Source organism: Urocampus carinirostris, chromosome 15, assembly GCF_059441175.1.
Source record: "Urocampus carinirostris isolate Australia breed hairy pipefish chromosome 15, RoL_Ucar_1.0, whole genome shotgun sequence".
Taxonomy (NCBI): domain Eukaryota; kingdom Metazoa; phylum Chordata; class Actinopteri; order Syngnathiformes; family Syngnathidae; genus Urocampus; species Urocampus carinirostris.
The window spans coordinates 287,308-314,807 of NC_142363.1; the positions used below are offsets into that span (position 1 = coordinate 287,308).

The 27,500-nt window shown below is 43.0% G+C and overlaps 1 protein-coding gene across 2 annotated transcripts in view; it reads left to right on the top strand.

Annotated features, from left to right (window-relative positions):
- Window positions 1-27,500, top strand: part of setd3 (SET domain containing 3, actin histidine methyltransferase) — a 128,893-nt gene that overhangs the window by 25,789 nt on the left and 75,604 nt on the right. For both annotated transcript variants that reach the window (XM_088353776.1, XM_088353777.1), the window contains exons 2-3: window positions 253-378; window positions 23,772-23,864. In XM_088353776.1, the coding sequence (XP_088209902.1) occupies window positions 273-378; window positions 23,772-23,864 (199 nt within the window). In that variant the 5' untranslated portion in view covers window positions 253-272. The remainder of the gene's footprint in view (window positions 1-252; window positions 379-23,771; window positions 23,865-27,500) is intronic.

Here is a 27,500-nt window from a genome sequence, read left to right on the forward strand (position 1 = left end):
ACCAATTCAAATTCTTCCTAAGTGTGAATGAGCGAGCAAGTTATCTGTCTCTGCGGGCCTGCAATTGGCTGGCAACCAGTTCAGGGTGTCTCCCCCATGTTTGTTCGAGTATATAAAATAAAATATATATATATATATATATATATATATATATATATATATATTTTTTTTTTTTTTTTTTTTTTCAAATTTTGTAGTGTGATTTGACCGACTCATATAAGTACTAAAAATATAATCAATTACCCCCACTAGCCTGAATCCAGCCCAACATCATGGGGAAAAAAAGTCGAGCAAAAATTCAGAAGTCTGGCTCCGGAGTTACTGCTGTCTTGCCTTCTCCCAAAGAGATGATGAACCTAATTGTTGAACTCTTACAAAGTAAGTAGTTGTATATTCTAACAAGTTCTCCATGTTTGAATGTTGTCTGATTTGATGTACCGTATTTTCCGCACTATAAGGTGCACCTAAAAGCCTTTACTTTTTTCCAAAGCTGACCATGCGCCTTGTAATACAGTGCGCCTTATATATGTATCAGTATTAAGTCGCAACTTTTAGTCTTGCAACTAAAGAAAGCAGCCGACGACTAGATTTTCCCTCGAAGGCGAAATCGTCCGCGGGGTATGCTGGGATTTATATACCGGCGTTTCATTTCCTAACCAATGTGTCAATCATCATTTGAATCGGTCACTATTGGCTAAAGTTATTCGGAGGTAAAGGGGGCGGATCCTTTTTACCATTTACAGGCTCGCATAGGCTAAAGGGGCGAAACAAAACCTGCAATTGGCCGAAAAAGATGAATGCGAATTACACGTTGGTTGGGTTGCACTACGGCAGGGGTCGGGAACCTTTTTGACTCAAAGAGCCATAAAAGCAAAAAATATTAATTTTATTTTGGGAAAGAGCCACACCATAAATAATGAGACAAATTTACTAAATTGCTAAACCGGCGCCCCAGACAAAAGCTTAGTCTTCAGCACATTTATTTTTGATGATTTGATAAAAATTATGAAAAGAGAATAATGCCAGAGCCCCTGTCCCAAATTCAACAAACAGACCACTTTAAACTTGTCTCTTTCTTGCAATTACTCAAGATAGGTTAAACTCCTTTTGACCTTTTTTTCATACATATTGGTTTCAAAACCAGATGCAAGCATTTATTTTGTAAAAACGTCACAACATTCTGAGAATAGGGAGCCTTATGTGCTTACCTTTGGCGAGAGATGGGAGGGAATGCTTGTACTTTTTGCATAGCTCCACCCATCCCTCCCACTCACCCAAGTTCTCTTCCGGTGTTTTGGCGTATTTACAGTTCTGTGGATTCATCATAAAGTATCTGAACACTGAACACAGATTATTTAGTGAACTTTTAAATAAAGGATTTTTTAGCGTTGTACAGCCAAAACGAGTTTTTTTCCCCCTTTTTTGTGTGACACCTTGACTGTAAATTGTAGTGAAAAACGTGCCCTATATATACTGCGAAGTGTTACATTTGAATTTAGCTTTTGTTTGGCTTTACGTGTACCTGAATAGGATAGTCAACTTCGGTTTTGAACAAGATGGAGAAATTTTGCATGCAATCAAATTGGTCTCTGAGCCACAGATACTCATAGAAAGAGCCATATATGGCTCGCGAGCCATAGGTTCCCGACCCCTGCACTACGGCATAGAGAAAACATTTTTTAATATTCTCTATTTGTAAATATTTTACTCTCCTGGATTTACTACACTCAAGGTTGTAAGAAGACCATGGTTACGTATCATTAATGAACGTTAAGGCTGCAAGAGAACTTAGGTGAGGTATGCGGATTTATATTTTCCCGGTATCTTGTTTTAGAACGATTTTGATATTTCTGTGATGAGTCTATTTTTAAACTAAATTCAATTCAAAGTGTTTATTGTCATATGCACAGTAAAGAACCCCGTTTCCCTGCACAATAAAATTCTTACTTTGCAGTCCACACAGTTGCCAGCAAAAAATAAAATGGAAACTAAGAAATGTTTGTTTGGTGACATCGTACGGACACCGCAGCCGCACGTGTCTACGACACGTATTTGCTTCTTTGCAAGCTTTCGGAATGTTAAGGGGGTAATAAGCTTGACTGAACTATCTGACTTTTGTCGACGTTCCCATTGTAGCGCCTTATAATCCGGTGCGCCATATGTATGGAAAATATAGGACCAAAAACTATGTTTTGGGGGTGCGCCCTATAACCCGGTGCGCCTTATAGTGCGGAAAATACGCTAATTTGACTCTTCTTCCTGGGAAAAACAGGGTTTGTACGGGTTCTTGAAATCTTTGAAAAAGCTTAAATTTTAATGTTTTTTTAAGTTCAGGAAAATTATATCAGCACTCTCTTAAGATTGAATCCACTTTGGTTCCAAACCACCAATATCAATAAAATTAGTCCAAACCCGGTTAATTTATCAGCTTTTTATACATACAGTACTTTCTTTATTTTTTTGTAAACAAGTGTGATGTAGCTTAGCTGCGTGTGCATTGTTGAAGTAGAATGGCAGAATTCATTTCAGTTTATAGCGGCCAATTGAACATAGATAGGAATCGCTCAAAATAGAACTATGTATGTGCTATTGAAGTCAACAAAAAAAAGTTATCTTCTTTGGCGCTGGATTTTTTTCTTTGAAAGTACTGGGAAAATTTAAAAATTGGCTTTGAAAGTGCTTGAAAAGTGGTTGAATTTGGCCATGAAAAGGTGTACAAACCCAGAAATAGATGCACATTATCCAAATTAAGTCAAGTCAAGTCATTTTTATTTGTATAGCCCTTAATCACAAATAGTCTCAAAGGGCTTCACAAGTTATTACATATAAGAAGTTTAGGTTATTCATATGCTATAGAGTAGAAGTGAGTTTTAAGCTTAGATTTAAACATTTCCACTGAGGTTGCAGATCAGATCTCAGGGGGAAGAGCACTCCACAGCACCGGTGCCCGGATGAAGAACGCTCTCTAACCTGCGGAACACTTCTTGGCTCTTGGGATCACCAGTAGACCGGCGCTTTCAGAACGAAGGCTTCGAACCGGAACATAGGGGGAAATCAGATCTGAAAGATATGAGGGAGCAAGTCCATGTATGATTTTTTATAGTAATAGGAGAACCTTAAAATCGCATCTTAGGCTAACAGGGAGCCAATGCAGGTTAGCCAAAATTGGGGTGATGTGATCGTACTTTTTTGTCCTAGTTAAAAGCCTTGCTCCAGCATTTTGTACCAGCTGAAGACTCTTGAGTCTGGTCATCGGAAGACTGGAAAGTAGTGCATTACACTAATCGAGACGGGAGGTAACAAACCCGTGAATTATGATTTCCGCATCCGACTGAGAAATTACCTTGCTCAAAAATGCAGGCATTGAAGTACCAACAAGCTAAATCAAGCTTACAAAGGCAGTAGTTCCAATGGTGTCCACAGTCATAAATGCAAGGCAGAGGGAAGAAATTCCGCTCACTGACAGCATTGACCTTGCGATAATCAGTACAGAAATGACAAGTACTTTCAGGCTTTGGAATGAGCATTTCAGAATTCCCTAAGTAGGCATACTATTGTGGCTAATGGCATAACACAAAGCCATCTTCATCAGCAAAGTCCTGGGCAACATTAACATGCAACACAGGGGCAGTTTCCTTCTCCTTGACTTATCTCTCTCTCTCTCTTGCCTAGTATAACTTGAGCAATATGGCTACCTTGTGACTGACAACTCTGTTCAAGTCCAAACCATGTAGTCTGTCTCACTCTGCTTTTCTACAATGTGGTAAGTTGCTGTCAACATAGCTGACAAATAACATTTTGATCCTTCAGCACCTTGATAGGACAGTATGACCGAACACTAATTCTGGTGAACTAAATTACAGGGATTCCTGTACAGTTTCAGTTGGCGAAAAGCATATACTTGAGGGCCTGGTTTCAGCTTTCTAAAACACAGCTGCTCTCAGGACGATCGGCACGAGACACTTTGTGATCAACGTTTAAAGTTTAAAGCAATTGGGCAAACAGTCTTGACACTTTGAGTAATCCAAAGGTGGAGAACAACTTTGTCAAAGCTGTTACTTCTACTTTAACACTATTCTTGCGGACTGGAATTGCCTCAGTTTAACAAGTAGATACACACATAATGGTAAGGAGAAACTGATTTCTTGACTTGGTCTTAGGCAAGGGGTCCCTACAATCTACTAACACTTGCTCAAATGGCTCCCCCTACGCAGGGATGTGGCACAGGGGAGCAGGAGGAATAACCTGATTGGGTTTCCCCATGAGTTGGGATGTATGACAGAATTTACAATAACTAGCTATGTCATGCTTCATTTTAGGCCAAAAGAGGTGCTTTAGAATCCTATCATATGTGCAGGGTTGGGTAGGGTTACTTTAACTGGATTACTTTCAATTACTTTTGGATTACTCCATTACCAAATATGCTAATAAAAGACAAAATAAACTAAATATGAATAATATTATGACTCACAACACGTGGTAAGCTTTCTCTCCTGGCTTTGATCTCCGGCAAACATAAACATAAAATGCGACAGAAACAAAATGAAAATAAATCCAAACAGCTTGCCAACATCATTTTTGCCGTTCCATGTATTCCGTTACTCCCCAAGCCTGCACAAAATTTAGTAATTTTATTCATATTTAGTTTCTTTTGTCTTTTATTAGCATATTTGGTATTGGAGTAATCCAAAAGTAATTGAAAGTAATCCAGTTAAAGTAACCCTACCCAACCCTGCATATGTGTTAGTTACCTCTAGTTAACCTGTACAAACAATATTATGCACACAGTGTCCAAGCATGAACTCAGAACGGAGTGGGAACCACAATCTGACACACACAACTTCACTTTTCCGCTCATCTTTATACCTCTACCTACGGATTAATGGGCCATTCTCGACCACAAAGGCTACATTCTGTTGATATGCTTGCTCACCTAATACAACAGAAGACACTCACTTGGCTGAAATTGGGTCCTGTTGGTGGGCAGCTTCAATTTGTCTCTGGTCAATGAGGGTATACACTTATCTGGGGACTCTCGGATGTTTGGTTTTGGCTGCTTAATTGGACTCTGGAGAAAAACTGTGATTCACATCAGTGCCAAATAAAGAGCTGAACATGAAATCTTTCAAATCAAACACATCACCCAACTTTTTGGCCATAGCTTAGGTCACGACATAGGCTGAGAATATTGTGGGAAACTCCTTCCCTAACCTCTCACAAGCAACTAATTTGTTGGGTGATGTCACTACCTCTACCAATGGTAATGCTAACCCACCAGCCATGTAATTACCTAAAATGAGTATAATTTCCTTCATCGAACTGGAAGGTTGTACTGGGCAACCTTGATCTGACCACTAATGAGATGAGACTGAAAATGAACAAAATGTATGGTCTCAATACCATGTAGTAGCATGCAGTGTTCTCGTTTGCCCGCGTCCCTGCCTCCTAGACGCATCATTTTTGCTGGGGACGCATAGTGTCAAATCAACGTGCGTCCCCGGGACTCAATTTTTTTTACACAAAATTGTCATTATCACCCGATTCCTTTTTTTTTAAACAAAGATTTATCGCACTCCAAACTTTTCGTCAGGCAGCTCCGCCATTGTTGTTTTGGTCTCGCGGTTTGAGATTTCGTCTGCACGCCGATCTCGGCAAACGAGATCTCGTTGTTTCGAGATTACGTCATTGTTGTGGTGCTTGTCGTCGAGTGAAGGTTAAGTATGCCTCCAAAAAAAAAACAGTATTAGGTAAAAATCAACACAAAATTGGTCATTTCTTCAGTGTCAGTAATAAGTCGAAATTTAATGCAGAGAGTTGATAACAACGGCAATAATTCCGGAAAGGAAGGCATGTGTATTGAAGCGAATGATTCGACGAAATAAAATGAACAAAAGAATTCTCCTAGCAAGAAAATAACTTTTCTGCCAATATGGACTAAATGATATTCCTATGGTATTACGCTATGAGGAGGATGGTAATGGAGGCTACATGTTCTGTGATGCGTGTACCCAGCGTGACAAAAAAACTGGATTGTATAAATCATTTCGCAATGCGAACTTTCAGAAAAGCACATTGGATCGGCACCACGACAATGAAAACCACAAATTAGCTATGGAAATTCCGTTGCTGCAATTGGACCTTGAGAAGGCATTACAACTGTGGCAGGACAGCTAACCACGAAGAATATATGAACTGAAAAATCTGAAGTGATAACTGGCTTGTATTACCAATTAACTGTGATGATTAAAACTGAATGAAAATGTAAATTAATATAATTATTTCAGCAATATTATTTTGTATAATGTACAATATTATTGTGAACTGAAAACTCTTGAAGTGATAACTGATTTGTATTATCAATAAACTGTGATGATTAAAACTGAATGAATATATAGATCTATATTATGTATTTGTCGCCGATTTACAATTTCAATATAACACTACATTTTGGGGACCCATAGATCTCTGTTGGGACCCACAGATTTTTGAACATGCGAGTCCCCGGGACCCATCACTTTTCAGAGGTAAAACGAACACTGAGCATGCTATATAGAATAGAATATACCATTATTATCATTGTTTCAAAATGAGTTCACCAACAAGTATAAGAAAAACTGTCCAATGAGATAAATTAATACTAAGAATCTGTAAAGCATCCATGGATAACTAAGGGTTTATATAATGCTTGTAAGAAAAAAACACCTTATATAGAAAATGTATTAAACTGAGGAAGCCGAATCCAGATATAAATTGTATAAAAACAAATTGACAGGAATAATAAGAGCGAGCAAGAAATTATACTATATCAATTTATTACATAATGACAAAAATAATATTAAAGGTAATTGGGATATATTAAATCGTATGATAAAAGGAAAGAATCTAAGTAATGCATATCCAAACTATTTTATTGATAAGAACAGTGAAAATTATAATTTAAATCAAGTTATGGAGAATTTCAATAACTATTTCGTAAATGTTGGACCAGAGCTTGCTGCAAATATCCCAGAGTGCCGTAGTAAGCAATTTGAGTCACTGATAAACTCTCTATCGGCCGTGTAGTTAAATCTCTCTTGAAAAACTGATGGAAAGTGACATCATTATTCATAATATTACTAACAATCCCGGACAAGTAGAAAAAGCCCGCTGCCCAGTTACAGGTAAGCAAGAGAAAATTCTTCTGCAGTTTGGAATATGTCCACTTGATGTTGACAAAGCAACTTGAGCTATTATTCTCTCTCTCGTTTTCTCTCTCTGTCTCTTAAGAGCGATACAAATAGACTTGACTTGACTTAACTCCAAGACCATGTTTTTATCTGGGGTTAAGGAAACCTAGATCTTAGACGTGGTTAACACCTATAAAAATAAAACGTCTATGGATTGTTTTGACATTGATATGGTACTAGTTTAGCAAATTATAAATAGCATTGTGAAACCATTGACCTACATATGTAATGTATCATTTCTAACAGGCAAATTTCCAAATCAAATGAAAATAGCTAAAGTTATACCAATATACAAAAATGGAAACGAACACATTTTTACAAACTATGGATCCCTGCTTCCTCAGTTCTCTAAAATATTAGAAAATTTTTACAATAATAGACTCGAAAAATTTGTAGGGATAGGGTTAGAAACATAAATTGATTAATGAAAGTCAATATGGTTTTAGAGCAAACAGATCAGCAACCATGGCTATTATTGATACAGTAGAAGAAATCACCCATAGCATAGAAAAAAAGAGATACGCAGTAAGGGTATTTATTGACTTAAAAAAAACATTTGATACCATTAATCATAATATTCAGTAATAATATACCAGTTTCAGGACACCCTGTACTGGTTGCCAGCCAGTCGCAGGGCACACAGGGACAGACAATTCGCTCGCTCATTCACACCTAGGGACAATTTGGACCGGCCAATTAACTTGACATGCATGTTTTTGAAATGTGGGAGGAAACCGGAGAGCCCGAAAGAAATCCACGCAAGCACGGGGAGAACATGCAAACTCCGCACAGGAAGGTTGGTAGCTGGATTTGAACCCATGACCTCAGAACTGTGCCGCACACGCACTAACCGCCGCGCCGCCGTGCTGCCCCATAATATACTAACCAAATTAGAATAAAGAATTAAAAAAATTATATATATACTTACACTTTCTTTTCAAGCAACCTTTTTGTTTAGTCAATTAAAACGGAATTAACAATAATTTGTCGTAATTTTTTGGTTACCAGATACTAATGACCAGTAGTGATTCATCATAACTATGATCAAATTTAAATTATTTTAGATTATTTTAAAGTGCTTGTCGTAAAGTGTTTATAGTTTAGTAGACACTAGATACGGTGTGGTATGCTGGGCGCACAGCAGCAGACAGGAAAACGCTCCAGAGGGTCATCAAAACAGCCCAGAAAATCGTGTGTTGCTCTCTGCCCAGTCTGGAGGACATTGCCTGCTCTCGCTACCTCAGCAGAGCAGAAAACATCATCAAGGACTTTTCTCACCCTGGCCACCACTTCTTCGACCTGCTGCCTTCCGGCAAGCGCTACAGGTCACACAAAACAAAAACAAACAGACTCAGAGACAGTTTCTTCCACAGAGCCATTACCACCCTAAACAGACACCACACAAAAAACTGAAAAACACTACCTCATACGAACGTAAAATGGTACTCATGTCTATGTTTCTTGCACATGTTGACTGCACTATGTTTACTGCTCACCTTGCACAATGTTGACTATTTTTTTGCACTATGATGACTATTTTTTTGTACCAAATGCATATGTTGACTATTTTTTGCACTATGATGACTATTTTTGCACCGAATGGATAATTGCACAAACTCTTACGATACCAAACTGAATTACGATACCTAACTGTATGTTACATCCTACATGCCGACATTTTTTGTGTAAATATTGTGTAAATTATAACTATAACCTTATCCTCCTTGTTTTATAACCTTATATTCTCTGTTCCTTTATCTTCTTGGCATAGCCAGCCCAAATATTTGCTGGGATTGGCTGATGCTATGATTACTCATGCTAGCTGTAAAACACTGATTGGTCAATGCTAACTGCTTCTTGCTTTCAAATTATGCTAACAGCTACTTGCTAACAGTTAAATATGCTTACAGCTACATGCTGAAAATTATGATAATATCTAATGTTATAGGTTCATACTAACTGCTACATGCTAACCGCTTCATACTAACAAATTATGCCAACGGCCACATGCTAACTGCTACTTTCTTTAAAATTATGATAGTGGCTACTTGCCATCGATTTTATGTTTACAGATTATTCTAATGGCTACATGTTAATGAATTATGGTAATGGTTACAAGCTAAAAAATTGCTGCTACATCTAAATGCTAACTGCTTTACGCTAAAAAATCTTGGTAATGGCAATATTTTAACGACTTCATATTTATGTAACCGCGGTGTACGTGTCCCACCAAAGATCCACATTCATGCTGGACTGGATGATGAGGTTTTTATCAGATTCAGATCTACTTTATTGTCATTCTAGTACACGTGTATACAGAACGAAATGTCGATGCATCTGACCCCCACAGTTTCCTTGAATGTACAGATATAAATAAAGTTGTATTGTATTTTGGCTACGTATAGTATTTTACCATAGTGCCGATAGTGCAAGAAGAGTAGCTAACCAGATGTGCAAAATGGGCAGTCAGGTTAACAAGTCAGGTACACAGTAACATTAACACTGTAACAATAACGCTGTAATTACAATAGTGCAGAGAGCAATGTGCAAGGAGTGGCAAGCTATAAAAAACTGCCAGTAGTGCAAAAAGTCAGATTAGCAGGCGTTTAGATTTAAGTTAACTATATGTTAGATTGACCATTTAACAGTCTAATGGCCAGGGGGACTAGACTATTGCGGAGCCTGGTGGTCCTGCACCGCACACTGCAGTACCTCTTCCCAGAGGCTAGCAGAGTGAACAGTCCATGATGGGGGTGAGAGGGGTCCCCGGTAATGTTCTTAGCATGGGATAGGCAGCGCTTCTGGCCAATGTCCTGAATGGAGGGAAGTGTAGTCCCGATTATTTTCTCTGCTGTCCTCGTTACCCTCCTCACACTACCCCAGTCGGTAGCGCTGCAGCCTCCACACCACACAGAGATACAGCTGGTCAGGATACTCTCTATGGTGCCCCTGTAGAATGTGATGAGGGAGGGTGGGGGCAGGTGGGCTCTCCTCATCCTACGCAGGAAGTACAGGCGCTGCTGTGCCCTCTTAACCAGTGATGCAGTGTTCACGGACCAGGTGAGTTTGTTTGTAATGTGCACCCCTAGGAACTTGATACTGCTGACAACCTCCACAGCCTTGTTGTTGATGCAAAGTGGGGCATGGTTGGGCTGGTTTTTCCTATTATTTTTATATATATATATATATATATATATATTTATATTATTATTTATTATTATTTCCTATTATTACAGTTTCTGCAAATGGATGAGTCACAACATTAGCTTTTTCTGCTGGGCCTGATCTCTTTGATCTCTACAAGGGGAATTAATATTTAGTAAAACAGAAACAAAACGAAAATAAACCTAAACAGCTTGACAATATCAATCACATTACTATGCATGGTGAGAGATTTGTCAGCTGGGGTTATAATGTTTGAAATTAACTTCTTTTGTGGAGCACCAAAAGATATGTCTTACCTTTGTAGTTCTCTCTGGTAAGACTAACAACAAACCCCGCCTCCTGGTCACATGTTAGAAGCCAAAACCAAACCCCTGTAGCGAGCAGAGACGGGAGTCGTAGGCAGAGTGTCAAACAAAGGTGCCAACGAAAGCTGCTTTAATGACATTTAAACTTGCAATCACAAAACAAACACGAGAGTGGCTCGAGCCGGCCGAATTAAGAGTCCCCCTAGGAACTCGCTAACTAAACAATGGTTCCGTGGGTGAATTATGTAAAACCCACTACACAAGCCCCCCCCAGAATTCACCCATAGTCAAAGTCTCTGTGCCTGGTTGGGACGCTGACCCGGCCACTGCGGGTACAAGGAGCTGGAACAGCGGGGGGGGTGAGAGCTTGTGGACTCAGTTGGAGAGCCCACAGGTGCTGGGGGCGGAGGGTCAGAGTGGGTACCCACGGGGCCGGAGGGTCGTGTCGCAGGAGGACGGCCGCGCCGTGGGGCTTGGGCCAGTTCCAATGGCTTGGACATATCCATGTGGGCAGGCTTAACCCTGTCCACGGAGACAGTCTCTGGCCTACCACCAATGTCCACGACCATGGTCTTGTCACCATGCTGCAGGACCTTAAACGGTCCATCATAAGGAGGGCGCAATGGTCCGCGGTGGGCATCGTGGCGAATGAAAACAAAACCAGCCGAGCGCAGGTTGGAGGGAACCCGTGAAACTGGCCTGCCGTGTCGCGATGTGGGGATAGGCACAAACGCTCCTGCAGTGCCCTGCAAGATGGACTTCTCCCTGGATGCAGCCCAGGGTGTCGTTGGGTCTGGGATGAAATCACCTGGCACCCGCAGCACTTGACCGTAAACCAACTCAGCTGAAGAGCACTGAAGGTCCTCTTTGGGAGCGGTCCTCAGTCCCAGCATGACCCAGGGTAGCTTATCGACCTAGTCCCCATCGGTCAGGCTGGCGCGCAGGGCCGCTTTCATCGAGCGGTGGAACCGCTCGCACAACCCGTTAGCCTGGGGGTGGTAGGCAGTGGTGCGGTGAAGTTTGACTCCCAGGCTCTCAGCAACCGTGTTCCACACCTCAGAGGTGAACTGTGCGCCCCTGTCAGATGAGAGATCTGCAGGGGGTCCAAAACGGGCGACCCATGTGCCGATGAACGCCCGGGCCACATCGACAGCTGAGGTGGAAGTCAGCGGAACTGCTTCAGGCCAACGGGTCGTCCTGTCCACCATCGTCAGGAGGTAAGTGAAACCGTGTGAAGGGGGCAGTGGGCCCACCAGGTCAATGTTAACGTGGTCAAACTTCCGTTCGGGGATGGCGAATGGTACCAATGGGGCCTTGATGTGACGGTGCACTTTGGCGCGTTGACATGCCACGTATGAGTCGACCCAGTCCCGGACGTCCTTTCTCATCCCTTTCCACACAAACTTCTGGGCCACGAGCTTAATGGATGCTTTCCTGCCAGGATGAGACAGGCCGTGTATTGCCTCAAAAACAGCCCGACGCCAGCCAGCAGGGACAAGCGGCCTAGGCCAACCCATGGAGAGGTCACAACAAAGCTTGGCCCCTGAGTCTCCGACCGCAACCTCCTCCAGCCGCAAACCGGTGTCTGAGCTCTTGAGCGTTTGGATGCCGTTATCAGAAGCCTGGTCCACACTCATACTGGAATAATCAAGCCCCAATTGCACAGCGCTGATGGTTGCTCTGGACAGGCAATCCGCAACCACGTTGGACTTCCCAGCAACGTGCCTGATGTCAGTCGTGTATTCCGATATGAATGACAGCTGGCGCTGCTGGCGGGCGGACCACGGTTCGGACATCTTGGACATGGAGAACGTAAGAGGCTTATGATCAACAAAGACGATGAACTCACGGCCCTCCAAGATGAAACGGAAGTGGCGGATCGCCAACCAGATGGCAAGTAGTTCTCTGTCGAATGCACTGTATTTACGTTCTCTGGGGACCAGCTGGCGACTAAAAAAGGCGAGTGGCTGCCAAGCATTGTCAACCCACTGCTCGAACACGGCACCCACTGCTAGGTCTGATGCGTCTGTAGTCAGTGCGACTGGGGCTCCGGGAGCTGGGTGAGCCAGCATGGCTGCCTGGCACAGCGCGGTTTTTGTGTCCTCGAATGCCTTGGTCCTCTCAGCGGTCCATTCAACAGCTTGATTGGGTGACCTACCCTTGAGGGCCTCGTAGAGTGGGCGCATGACATCAGCGGCTCGGCGAATAAACCTATGGTAGAATGTCACCATGCCGAGAAACTCCCCGAGGCCCCGTGCTGTTGGCGGCAGAGGAAAGGTAGAGACAGCCTCTACCTTAGACGGTAGGGGGGAAGCCCCATCCTTGGTGATGAGATGCCCAAGGAAGTGGATGGAGGGTACGCCAAAAACACATTTCGCGGGATTTATAATCAGGCCATGCTGACTGAGCTTGGTGAAGAGGTCTCTGAGGTTCTCCAAGTGTTCCTCTTCTGAGGAGCTGGCAACAAGGACGTCGTCCAGGTAGACGAACACAAAAGGCATGTCCCTGAGCACTGAATCCATCAGCCTTTGGAAGGACTGAGCGGCATTTTTCAGTCCGAACGGCATCCTGAGAAATTCGAACAACCCAAATGGAGTTATCACGGCCGTCTTCGGTATATCTGAGGGATGCACTGGCAGTTGGTGGTATCCCCGCACTAGGTCCACCTTGGAAAAGAGAAGTTTGCCCGCCAGGTGTGCAGAGAAGTCTTGAATGTGCGGGACTGGGTAACGGTCGGGCGTGGTAGCCTCGTTAAGGCGGCGATAGTCCCCGCATGGGCGCCAGCCACCGCCTGGTTTCGGGACCATGTGTAGTGGAGAGGCCCAGGGGCTGTCTGATCGGCGAATGATGCCGAGACGTTCCATGTTCGCAAATTCAGATTTAGCAGCTGCTAGTCTGTCTGGATTGAGTCGTCGGGCCCTGGCATGAACAGGGGGCCCCTTGGTCTCAATGTGGTGCTCAACCCCATGTCTGGTCGTGGAGGCTGAGAAGGTGGGCTTCGCCAGACTGGGGAATTCAGCGAGGAGCCGGTGGTAAATATCACCGTCCAAGAGAGAGCTGGACAGACCCTCAAAATTCCCTTTGTCGCGGACACACGTGAGAGAGGAGAAATTCAATGCGTCAACGAGGCGGCCATTTTTCACATCGACGAGTAATCCATTGGCACACAGAAAATCTGCACCAAGAAGAGGAAAAGCAATATCCGCAGTGACAAAGTCCCATGTAAACTGCTGACCCCCAAAACACACGTCCACTGTCCGTGTCCCGTATGTGCGGATGGGGGTGTCATTGGCAGAAGTTAATGGAGGTCCATGTGTTCCCCCCCGCACATCGTCCACATTGGCAGGGAGGACGCTCCTCTGGGCGCCGGTGTCACACAAGAACTTTTGGCCGGAGATGGCGTCCCGGATGAACAGTAGCCGGTTTCTTGCGCCTGCACTCACGGCCGCTACAGAGTGCAGGCCTTGAAGTTTCCCGTCGCGTTGGAGGTGCAAGGGGGACGGCACTTCTTGGCCTTGGACCCAAAACGCGCATGGTAGTAACACAGACCTGACACCTTCTGATCGTCAGTGGCCGCGCGTGCCTTGCTGGCTGGGGGCGTCGCACTTGATGGTGTGTAGGTGCGTGTAGGGGCCAGCACCTCATGTATGTATCTATGCGTGGCCAGGAAAAAACGGTCCGCTTCCTCTGCCAATGCACGCAGATCTGTAATGGTTGTATTCGCAAGCGCCGTCTGGACATGCGGCGGCATGTGACGCAGAAACAGTTCAATGAAAAGAAAATTTGGCTCTTCGGTGCCAAGCAAGTTTAACATCATTTCCATGTGATCCGATGGCTTACTGTCTCCTAAGCCCTGAATAGCAAGGAGGCGTCGAGCACGCTCAGAACGCGACAGTTCAAAGATTCTGAGGAGATATGCCTTCAGTCCCTTATATTTATCCAGTTCAGGAGGGGATGTGATGAAACTCACCGCTCTGGCTGCAGTTGAGCTCCCCAAAGCAGACACCACGTGGTAATAGCGAGAGTCATCATTAGTGATTCCGTGCAGGGCGAATTGAGCCTCTGCTTGTGCGAACCACGTTAACGCCGATGACTCCCAGAACTCGGGGAGCTTGAGAACGGGCGCGTATGCCATGACGGTATGCTCAGTATTATGCACAGCCTCGGAAACTTCCACGAGACTAACGTCGGGGTCACCAATGTAGCGAGCAGAGACGGGAGTCGTAGGCAGAGTGTCAACCAAAGGTGCCAACGAAAGCTGCTTTAATGACATTTAAACTTGCAATCACAAAACAAACACGAGAGTGGCTCGAGACGGCCGAATTAAGAGTCCCCCTAGGAACTCGCTAACTAAACAATGGTTCCGTGGGTGAATTATGTAAAACCCACTACACCCCACCCCATACCAGCAGATGGCACTGTTGGACTCAGCATTGCAGGACATTTACCAAAAACTATACACATATTTCAGCAGGAATTTCAATAAAACAAAAGTTATTATTACACCCGTTACATTTACTAAATATGCTAATGGGCTCATGTTAATGAGTTATGCTTATGGATACATGCTAAAAAGTGATGCTAAAAGCTAAATGCTAACTTCTTCATGCTAAAATTTTTTGGTAATGGCAATATTTTAACGAATTCATATTTACAAATTATGCTAATGATCTCATGTTAATAAGTTATGCTAATGGTTACATGCTAAAAAGTGATGCTAACGGCTAAATGCTAACTTCTTTATGCTAAAAAGTTTGGATCAAAAAAAGTCCCCATCCGGACTAATGTATTTTGAGAGTCTCCCATCCAAAATACATGGGCCCATTCAATAAAATGGAGAGCCATGGTAAACAGAGCTTTTCCCAAGGGTAGTCATAGGAACCAGGGACTGTCCAGGGTGGCTTGAGGGGGCCCAACCCACATTACCTTTAACATGGGTAAATGGTGAATTCCAAAGAGTGGATCCTAGTGAGAGAGGATGCTAACACCTATGTGCGCCGCTAGCAAAGTGTTGGGCTGGCATAGACAGCCCAAATATTAGCGCAAGCTAGCTGTAAACACTGTTGATTAGTTGGGCTGGCATAGCCACCCCAAGTATTAGCGATGAGAGGTTGATGCTATGCTTACTAATTCTAGCTGTATTCTAGCCAGCCCAGGTCCCCCCCCACAGAACCAAATAAAAAATTACAAATACATCTCTCTGAGTTAATAACTTTATGCTAAATCATAATGCTAACAACTCAACGCTACCGATTCTCTACCAACATTTGCCAGATCCATCACAACTCTTACAATTGCCGCAGAAATTGTCTAGTATTATTACTATTGTTATTTTTATTGGTGTATTTAATAACTCAACAACATTGTTTTGTTGTTGAGTTATTGTTTTTGTTCTGTTTTTATTTTAAAGTTTAAAATGAAGTTTTTATTAATTTCCATTTTTCATTCAAACATATTGTGACAACAAAATTGGACATGGCACTCCAGTCACACATATAGACTGCTATAAGATAAAAGATAAATTTACATATATATATAATTTGGATATATATACAAAAGATTTACGCAAGAAAGTGTGGGCATGTGAAATCAGAAGATATTTACATTGGGTGTTTACTTACAGGGGATCGTAGTAGTGCAATATGCAGTAGTGCATATAGGTAAATTGTGCAAAGTAAGAATAGGCATGAACAAAATTTTACATCTGTATGAGGTAGTGTGTTTGCATTGGTATTCCTTCTTAAAGAGCGTTTGTGGAGAGGTTTTTTTTGTGCAGTGTGTATTTAGGGTGGTGATGGCTCGTGAAAATAAACTGTCTCTGAGTCTGTTTGTTTTTGTTTTGTGTGACCTGTAGCGTCTGCCGGAGGGCAGCAGGTCAAAAAGGTGTTGGCCGGGGTGAGAGGAGTCCTTGATGATGATTTCTACTCTGCTGAGGTAGCGAGAGCAGGCAATGTCCTCCAAACTGGGCAGATAGCAACCAATGATTCTCTTGGCTGTGTTGATGTTAGGTTTAAGTCCCCAACATTTTTAATACAACGCTCTGAAAAGAAGATAAACGAAGAAGACATAGAGAATCGGTCATTGAGAATTGGTTATTTAATTAATCTTTGGTTTAATAATTAATCATTATAATGAGAGCGGCGGAGACCGGGCTGTTACAAATCTCCTACTCACTCTCTTCTCTGTGGCCCCGTCGCGAAGCCCCGTCTCGGTTCTTTATCTTACTTTTATTCTATTGTCCATAAGTTTCCGCCTCCAAAGGAAGTTCTCTATCTTACTGATGGAGACTTCATTCTGACTGTTGCTACGCGGAGTTAATTAAATCTTCTTTCGCACTCCTTGCTTTCCGCCCGATGATCACAGGTGGCCTCTGTCCTCCTTTCTTCTTAGAAACAACTTGAGTTATTGCATATACCAGGTCAAGTTGTTTCTCATTGGTATGTAAGATGACTGTACAAAGAACAACTCATGGCCTTGAAGAACCGCTTACAGCTGAAAACTAAACAAGAAGGGCTGAGAACACTTATAACATATTAATGTCAACTGTAGGATAAATATACAGGGAGTGCAGAATTATTAGGCAAGTTGAATTTTTGTGGATTAATTTTATTATTGAACAACAACCATGTTCTTAATGAACCCAAAAGTCTCATTAATATCAAAGCTGAATATTTTGGAAGTTGGAGTGGGGCTTTTTTAGTTTTAGCTATTTTAGGAGGATATCTGTGTGTGCAGGTGACTATTACTGTGCATAATTATTAGGCAACTTAACAAAAAACAAATGTATACCCATTTCAATTATTTATTTTCATCAGGGAAACCGATATAACAGCTCAACATTCACAAATATACATTTCTGACATTCAAAAACAAAACAAAAACAAATCAGTGACCAATATAGCCACCTTTCTTTGCAAGGACACTCAAAAGCCTGCCATCCATGGATTCTGTCAGTGCTTTGATCTGTTCACGATCAACATTGCGTGCAGCAGCAACCACAGCCTCCCAGACACTGTTCAGAGAGGTGTACTGTTTTCCCTCCTTGTAAATCTCACATTTGATGAGGGACCACAGGTTCTCTATGGGGTTCAGATCAGGTGAACAAGGGGGCCATGTCATTAGTTTTTCTTCTTTTAGACCCTTTCTTGCCAGCCACGCTGTAGAGTACTTGGTTGCGTGTGATGGAGCGTTGTCCTGCATGAAAATCATGTTTTTCTTGAAGGATGCGGACTTCTTCCTGTACCACTGCTTGAAGAAGGTGTCTTCCAGAAACTGGCAGTAGGACTGGGAGTTGAGCTTGAGTCCATCCTCAACCAGAAAAGGCCCCACAAGCTCATCTTTGATGATACCAGCCCATACCAGTACCCCACCTCTACCTTGCTGGCGTCTGAGGCAGACTGGAGCTCTCTGCCCTTTACCGATCCACCCACGGGCCCATCCATCTGGCCCATCAAGACTCACTCTCATTTCATCAGTCCATAAAACCTTAGAAAAATCCGTCTTGAGATTTTTCTTGGCCCAGTCTTGACGTTTCAGCTTGTGTGTCTTGTTCAGTGGTGGTCGTTTTTCAGCCTTTCTTACCTTGGCCATGTCTCTGAGTATTGCACACCTTGTGCTTTTGGGCACTCCAGTGATGTTGCAGCTCTGAAATATGACAAAACTGGTGGCAAGTGGCATCTTGGCAGTTGTACGCTTGACTTTTCTCAGTTCACGGGCAGTTATTTTGCGCCTTGGTTTTTCTACACGCTTCTTGCGACCCTGTTGACTATTTTGAAGGTAACGCTTGATTGTTCGATGATCACGCTTCAGAAGCTTGGCAATTTTAAGAGTGCTGCATCCCTCTGCAAGATATCTCACTATTTTTGACTTCTCAGAGCCTGTCAAGTCCCTCTTCTGACCCATTTTGCCAAAGGAAAGGAAGTTGCCTAATAATTATGCACACCTGATATAGGGTGTTGATGTCATTAGACCACACCCCTTCTCATTACAGAGATGCACATCACCTGATATGCTTAATTGGTAGTAGGCTTTCGAGCCTATACAGCTTGGAGTAAGACAACATGCATAAAGAGGATGATGTGGTCAAAATACTCATTTGCCTAATAATTCTGCACTCCCTGTATGTATATAATTCCAACATTTGATGACCCTCTGAAGTATTTTCCTGTCTGCTGCCGTGCACCCAGCATACCACACTGTGATGCAGTACGCCACAATGCTCTCCACTGGGGCTCTGTAGAAGGACACCAGTATTGCTGTTGCAGATTAATTTTCCTGAGCACTCTCAGGAAATGGAGCCGCTGCTAGGCCTTCCCTAACACAGCTCTGGTGTTTACAGACCAGGTGAGGTCATCGGAGATGTGCACACCCAGGAATTTGAAAGAGAGCACACTCTCTACACAGTCTCCATTGATAATGAGTGTTGCTCAGTCCTTGCTTTTCCTCCTGAAGTCCAGTATGACTTCCTTTGTTTTTGTGGTGTTCAATAGGAGGTTGTCAGTGACTCCACCTGATCCCTTTACGCCGCCTCGTCCCCTTCAGAGATGAGGCCGACTGGAACTGGCGTGGGCGAACTTAACAATTGTGTTTGTGAGGTGGGTCGGTGAACAGTCGGATGTGTAGAGGACGAAAAGCAGGGGACTCAGTACACATTCTTGGGGGGAGACGGTGCTCAGTGTTAGGGTGTGAGAGATGTGGTAGCCGAGTTTCACGGACTGTGGGCGGTTTGAGAGGAAGTCCATTATCCAGTAGCAGATGGAGGAAGAGAGTCCTATGGGATAAGAGTTTCTCCACCAGGATGTCTGGGATAATGGTATTGAAGGCTGAGCTGATGTCCAGGAAGAGCATTCTGATGTAGTTCACCCGGTGATATGCGGTGATTATGGTGCCATCAGTGGAGCGGTTTGCCCTGTAGGCAAACTGATGGGGGTCCAGTGTGGGCGGTAGGTAGTCCTTGATGTGCTGGGGCACCAACCTCTCAAAGCACTTCATGACCCCAGGTGAAGGTGCAATAGGCCTATAGTCGTTATGCTTTCCACTGCTGACTTCTTGGGAATGGGAGTGATGGTGGAGGTTTTGAAGCTTTTGACAGGGACTCGTTGAAGATGGTGGTGAAGACCCCAGGCAGCGGTTCAGCGTCGTACCTGAGTACCCTCCCTTGTACTTCATCTGGGCCAGCTGGCTACCTGGGTATACGGTTCTCAGCACACGTCTTACTTTATGCTCCTGAAGTGTCAGTCTGTTGCTGCTGGTTGTTGGTGGGTGGGGTGTGACTGCTGGTGGCCTTTCAGCTTCAAAGCGGGCAAAGCACTGGTTAAGATCCGCAGCTAGTGAATCCCCAACAGTCGCCAGGTTGTTGCTTCTGTAGTTTGTGATCTGTTGTATACCCTGCCACCTCCTCCAAGTCAATTCCAGTGAAGTGGTCCTCGATCCTCCTCGTGTAGGTTGCCTTTGCATCCTTAATGCCTCTCTTCAGGTCAGCCCTGGCTATGCTGTAAATAGCCATGTCTCCAGACCTGAAGGCAGTGTTGCGGTGTTTTAGGAGGGTGCGTACTTCGCTGGACATCCAGGGGTTTTGGTTCAGGTAGACCCTGATTTTTGTATTTACTGTGACATTGTCCAAACATTGTCTAATATAAGATAGTACAGTCTCAGTATACTCCTGGAGGTCATGATGTTCAATTACCTCCCAGCAAGTCCGGTGAAAATAGTCCTGCAGCTGAGAGAGAGCTCCCTCAGGCCATGTTTGTATTGTTCTTCTTGCAGGATTTGTCTTCCTCCGGAGTGGGGTGTATGAGGGGGTGAGGAACAGACTGAGATGGTCGGATACAGCTAGGTGGGGGAGAGGGGTGGCTCTGTACGCATGTTTGATTTTACTGTAAACCAGGTCCAGTGTTTTGTCCCCCCCATGTATTGAATGAATTTGGGAAAGACAGTCCTTAAGCATTCCTGATTACAGTCACCAGCGACGATAAAAGCTCCGTCGGGGTGTGCAAGCTGTCAATGATTCTGCTGGTATTGCAACATGCGTTATGCACGTAAGCGCATAGTCCCCCACCCCTGTTCTTACCAGAGTCTCCGTCTCGGTCGTGCCAGTGTAGCGTGTGTCCTCTAGCTGGACTGCAGCATTGGGGATCCGTGGGTCAAGCCAAGACTCAGTAATGACAGAAATACTGCAATTCCGGACGAAACTGTTGGTAGCGATCCACAGCTTCAATTCACAAATTTTGTGAACGATGGATCTGCCCTTAGTCAGGAACATGCTCGGAAGCGCTGGTCTGTGTGGTATTCTTCTTAGACTAGCAGCTAGGCCCGACCGACAGCCCCGCCTCTGCGTTCGCTCCCTCCGCCGTCTCCGTCGCTTGTTGGGCAGGCTGGTCACCCAGGGAGATCCCGGTGGTCTCTGTATATCCCTCGGGATGTTGTAGGTTCTTGATGTCGTGACTTTTCAAACCAAAGTACCATGTAGTGAAAGTTGCTCTGGTCAGACAAAACCATAATGAAACTTTTTGGCTACAGTGCAAAACAATATGCTTGGCCTGAAAGCAGTATATCCCCTGAGCACATTGTCCTCACACAGAGAAAAGCTGTTGATGTTTAAAGCTTTGAAAATCTTTTTCTTTCCTAGTCCACCACAGACTTCTCCACAACAGTATCTTGGACCATGCCGTGTATGTTCCACTCTAAAAAGAACTCTTAAGAATATTACAGAGCAAGTGCACTTATAGGGTAATCATTGGTTGGAAACATAGCACCTAGCAAACCAGGCTCTCCCCTACTTACGACCACTAGTCTGTTAAAGCTTTATCCCGGCCGTAAGAGATGAGCCGCACATCAGCGTTGATGGTCAGCGGCGTGTGACAAAACTGATACAGGAGCAAAGTATTTTGTTTTGAAAGAAAAAAAAAACTTTCAAGTCGTACATACTAGAGTACAAACGGAAAATTCCCTCGATCCTGCAGACTTATTTCTGGCTCTTGGGTTCACCAGGAGCCCTAAATTTTGGTAGGAATATCTCAGCAGTAACATACAGCACAACTAAATCAGAAAGCTTCTGGAAACTAGGAAAACTTCAGATTATTAACATAAAGCAAAGAAAATAAGTATTTGGACACCCTGCCATTTTGCTATTTCTTCCACTTAAAAAGCATGGAGGGGTCTGAAATTTTAATTGCAGGTGCATGTCCACTGTGAGAGAGATAAACTAAAAAGAAAAATCCAGGAAATCACAATGCATGATTTTTTTTTTTAACAATTTATTTATGTGATACAGCTGCTAATAAGTATTTGAACACCTGTGTATAATCTAGAATTCTCACCCTGAAAGACCTGCAAGTTCGCCCATTAGAAGTCTACCTGCACTCCATGCATCATCTTGAATCAGATACACCTCTTTGAGGTCGTTAGCTGCATAAAGACACCTCTCCACCCCATACAATCAGTAAGAAATGTAACATGGAGAACGTCAAAGATGGAAGGAGTCCTATTTTTTTTCACACACAATTTAGCACAGGAGTCCTCTTTAAACTCAATATGAACGTTGTTTATTTACAGAACACGATATAGCTTCTTCACTCCGTTACAAAAATCTTCCCGACTCCACTCGGTCTGTGTACTGTAATAACTAGTCTGCTGTGCAGGCACAATCAATTACCATATATGACTTTTTTTTTTGAAAGAAACAAATAGCAACATCTCACAAGGCTGTCTAAAAACAATAATCGGTAGATCTGACATTATCTTACCATAACAATAAATCGAATAATCAACGGTCAGTTGCACATTGCTAAATGAAATTGGCATTCAAATCACTGTTTTAGATTCAAAGCAGTAATTGCAACTACAATGTGCAAACAATATGTCATCTTAATCATGACCTTTGGTCACAACACATTTCTGGGACAATATTTTTATTTTATTTTTTTTAATTTTTTTGCTCTTTTTCTTTTCACAGCATTATCATCCGAACAAGAACAATTAGTCGCCTGTGTGTGTTGCCTCTCTTCCATTTCCTAACTCCCCCCAAAGGCCGTAATGAATTTTAACTCATTCACAGGTCAAGCCTGTTAACAGGTGTACACACCCTTCCAGATCTGGTCACAATCTGTCTTGGTGGAGGTGTGTCAGATGGACCTATAGCCTGGACTGCAGGGACAGTCTCTGCTTGAATAGTAGACTGTAACTGCACTTCGGCACTTTCTGTAGACGATGGTTGAGTGCGGCATAAAGCTGACGATGTCAGGAAGTGACGACGATTCCGCCGTAGAACAGCACCGTCTTGGGTGGTGATGTTGTAAGATCTACTTATAGAAGCCATTGAATTTTTTGAGCAGGTGATCCAACACAGAAAGCACTTTGTACAATTTGTCTGCTTTATCTGCAGTCTCATTATTGTTGAGGTGCAGGAACCTCCAAATTAATAGCAGTGCAATGTGATTAACCATATTGCTAAGTTGCTATTTTAGAAATTTATATCGGTGTGCCCTTTGCGCCAATTAGTGACAAAACCTCAATGATTGAAAAAGCTTGGAGACCCTTGTTATAGGCCATGAAAACAATGAAGGTAGCGTTTCCCAGTGGTAAATTGTAATGGGTAGAGCTTCCTGCAACTGATTATGTACACCACATCTATATGGGGAAAGCTTTTTCTGAATAATATTTTCACACATATTGTTAGAATCCAAAGAGACATTCGCGACTTACTCAAGATCTAAAAATGTCTTGATGAATGCACACGCATTCTCAAGGTTTCTTTTTTCTCTCACGCTGATGTTTTGAGTTTTTCCTTGCCCGCATGCTGGTTTAAGATCAGGTAATTGTGTAATTATAATCCTGTGCAGTCCTTTGAGACATTTTTGTGATTAAGGGCTATATAAATAAATGTGACTTAACTTGACTTGACATAATTCAAAATGGTAAATGTAAATAGCAGATTTATTCATAGCTCTGCAAAATCCATGATTCACGCGGGATTTCTTTTAAACATTTTGGATAAAGTGGTTGAATTTCGGCATAAAAAAGATAAATGAACCCTGTACAGTATAAGGAGGTATAATTGTTTTTCTCCTTGTTTCAGCATGCACCACTGAAGCGCCTTCTACCTGTGAAGAGTGGGAGGAATATATCCATATAAGAAGACTGGTGGAGAAAATCCGCAACAAACAAAAGGGTAACTTTTTAGGGATGCCTGGTATTTATCTTACACATCTGTGTAAATATGTATTATTTATTTAATGTGTTTATATGCATTTGTATATATATATATATATATATATATATATATATATATATATACACACACAAGCTTGGGGAGTAACGGAATACATGTTGGCTTGTGTTTGGGGATTTGTGCCCGCCACTAATGGCTTCAAACTGGGCTTGTGTATTGGGAACTGTGGGCATAAAACCGGGCTAGTGTTGGGGGACCTGTGACCGCCATTGGGGGCTTCAAACTGGGCTTGTGTATTGGGAACTGTGGGCATAAAACCGGGCTAGTGTTGGGGGACTTGTGACCGCCATTTGGGGCTTCAAACTGGGCTTGTGTATTGGGAACTGTGGGCATAAAACCGGGCTAGTGCTGGGGGTCTTGTGACCGCCATTGGGGGCTTCAAACTGCGCTTGTGTATTGGGAACTGTGGGCATAAAACCAGGCTACTGTTGGGGGACTTGTGACCGCCATTGGGGGCTTCAAACTGCGCTTGTGTATTGGGAACTGTGGGCATAAAACCGGGCTAGTGTTGGGGGACTTGTGACCGCCAATGGGGGCTTCAAACTGGGCTTGTGTATTGGGAACTGTGGGCATAAAACCGGGCTACTGTTGGGGGACTTGTGACCGCCAATGGGGGCTTCAAACTGGGCTTGTGTATTGGGAACTGTGGGCATAAAACCGGGCTACTGTTGGGGGACTTCTGACTGCCATTGGGGGCTTCAAACTGGGCTTGTGTATTGGGAACTGTGGGCATAAAACCGGGCTAGTGCTGGGGGTCTTGTGACCGCCATTAGGGGCTTCAAACTGGGCTTGTGTATTGGGAACTGTGGGCATAAAACCGGGGTACTGTTGGGGGACTTGTGACCGCCATTGGGGGCTTAAAACCGGGCTGGTGTTTGGGGACATGTGGGCCTGAAACCGGGGTACTGTTGGGGGAATTGTTACCGCCACTGGGGGCTTAAAACCGGGGTACTGTTGGGGGACTTTTGACCGCCATTGGGGGCTTAAAACCGGGGTACTGTTGGGGGACTTTTGACCGCCATTGGGGGCTTAAAACCGGGCTTGTGTTTGGGGACATGTGGGCTTAAAACCGTGTGTTTGGGGACTTATAGGCCGACACTAGTGGCTCAAAACCGGGCTGGTGTTTGGGGACTCGTCGGGCCACCATTGGCTTGCAAGACTTAGAAAATTCTACTAAGTTTTATTGTCGGGTCACCAGGGGCTTGTACCTCTTAGAATTTGTGCCAGTCCCCGGCCGGTGTTTGGAGACTGGCTGTCGCCCTCCTGTGGGCCGGTCCCCGGCCAGTGTTTGGGGACTGGCTGTCGCCCTCTATGGGCCGGTCCCCAGCTGGTGTTTGGGGACCGGCTGTCGCCCTCTCTCTATATATACAGGGAGTGCAGAATTATTAGGCAAATGAGTATTTTGACCACATCATCCTCTTTATGCATGTTGTCTTACTCCAAGCTGTATAGGCTCGAAAGCGTACTACCAATTAAGCATATCAGGTGATGTGCATCTCTGTAATGAGAAGGGGTGTGGTCTAATGACATCAACACCCTATATCAGGTGTGCATAATTATTAGGCAACTTCCTTTCCTTTGGCAAAATGGGTCAGAAGAGGGACTTGACAGGCTCTGAAAAGTCAAAAATAGTGAGATATCTTGCAGAGGGATGCAGTACTCTTAAAATTGCCAAGCTTCTGAAGCGTGATCATCGAACAATCAAGCGTTACATTCAAAATAGTCAACAGGGTCGCAAGAAGCGTGTAGAAAAACCAAGGCGCAAAATAACTGCCCGTGAACTGAGAAAAGTCAAGCGTACAGCTGCCAAGATGCCACTTGCCACCAGTTTTGCCATATTTCAGAGCTTCAACATCACTGGAGTGCCCAAAAGCACAAGGTGTGCAATACTCAGAGACATGGCCAAGGTAAGAAAGGCTGAAAAACGACCACCACTGAACAAGACACACAAGCTGAAACGTCAAGACTGGGCCAAGAAAAATCTCAAGACGGATTTTTCTAAGGTTTTATGGACTGATGAAATGAGAGTGAGTCTTGATGGGCCAGATGGATGGGCCCGTGGGTGGATCGGTAAAGGGCAGAGAGCTCCAGTCCGCCTCAGACGCCAGCAAGGTGGAGGTGGGGTACTGGTATGGGCTGGTATCATCAAAGATGAGCTTGTGGGGCCTTTTCGGGTTGAGGATGGACTCAAGCTCAACTCCCAGTCCTACTGCCAGTTTCTGGAAGACACCTTCTTCAAGCAGTGGTACAGGAAGAAGTCCGCATCCTTCAAGAAAACCATGATTTTCATGCAAGACAACGCTCCATCACACGCATCCAAGTACTCCACAGCGTGGCTGGCAAGAAAGGGTCTAAAAGAAGAAAAACTAATGACATGGCCTCCTTGTTCACCTGATCTGAACCCCATAGAGAACCTGTGGTCCCTCATCAAATGTGAGATTTAGGAGGAGGGAAAACAGTACACCTCTCTGAACAGTGTCTGGGAGGCTGTGGTTGCTGCTGCACGCAATGTTGATCGTGAACAGATCAAAGCACTGACAGAATCCATGGATGGCAGGCTTTTGAGTGTCCTTGCAAAGAAAGGTGGCTATATTGGTCACTGATTTGTTTTTGTTTTGTTTTTGAATGTCAGAAATGTATATTTGTGAATGTTGAGCTGTTATATTGGTTTCCCTGATGAAAATAAATAATTGAAATGGGTATACATTTGTTTTTTGTTAAGTTGCCTAATAATTATGCACAGTAATAGTCACCTGCACACACAGATATCCTCCTAAAATAGCTAAAACTAAAAAAGCCCCACTCCAACTTCCAAAATATTTAGCTTTGATATTAATGAGACTTTTGGGTTCATTAGGAACATGGTTGTTGTTTAATAATAAAATTAATCCTCAAAAATACAACTTGCCTAATAATTCTGCACTCCCTGTATATATGTATGTATATATGTATATATGTATGTATATATATATATATGTATGTATATATATGTATGTATATATGTATATATGTATGTATATATGTATATATGTATGTATATATATATATATATGTATGTATATATATGTATGTATATATGTATGTATATATATATATATGTATGTATATATGTATGTATATATATATATATGTATGTATATATGTATGTATATATATATATATGTATGTATATATGTATGTATATATATATATATGTATGTATATATATATATATATATGTATGTATATATGTATGTATATATATATATATGTATGTATATATATATATATATATATATGTATGTATATATATATATATATATATATATATATATATATATATATACTGGACTGTCTCAGAAAATTAGAATATTGTGATAAAGTTCTTTATTTTCTGTAATGCAATTTAAAAAACAAAAATGTCATACATTCTGGATTCATTACACATCAACTGAACTATTTCAAGCCTTTTATTATTTTAATATTGCTGAATTTGGCTTACAGCTTAAGAAAACTCAAAAATCCTATCTCAAAATATTAGAATATCATGAAAAAGTATACAAGTAGGCTATTCAACTAATCACCTGAATCATCTAA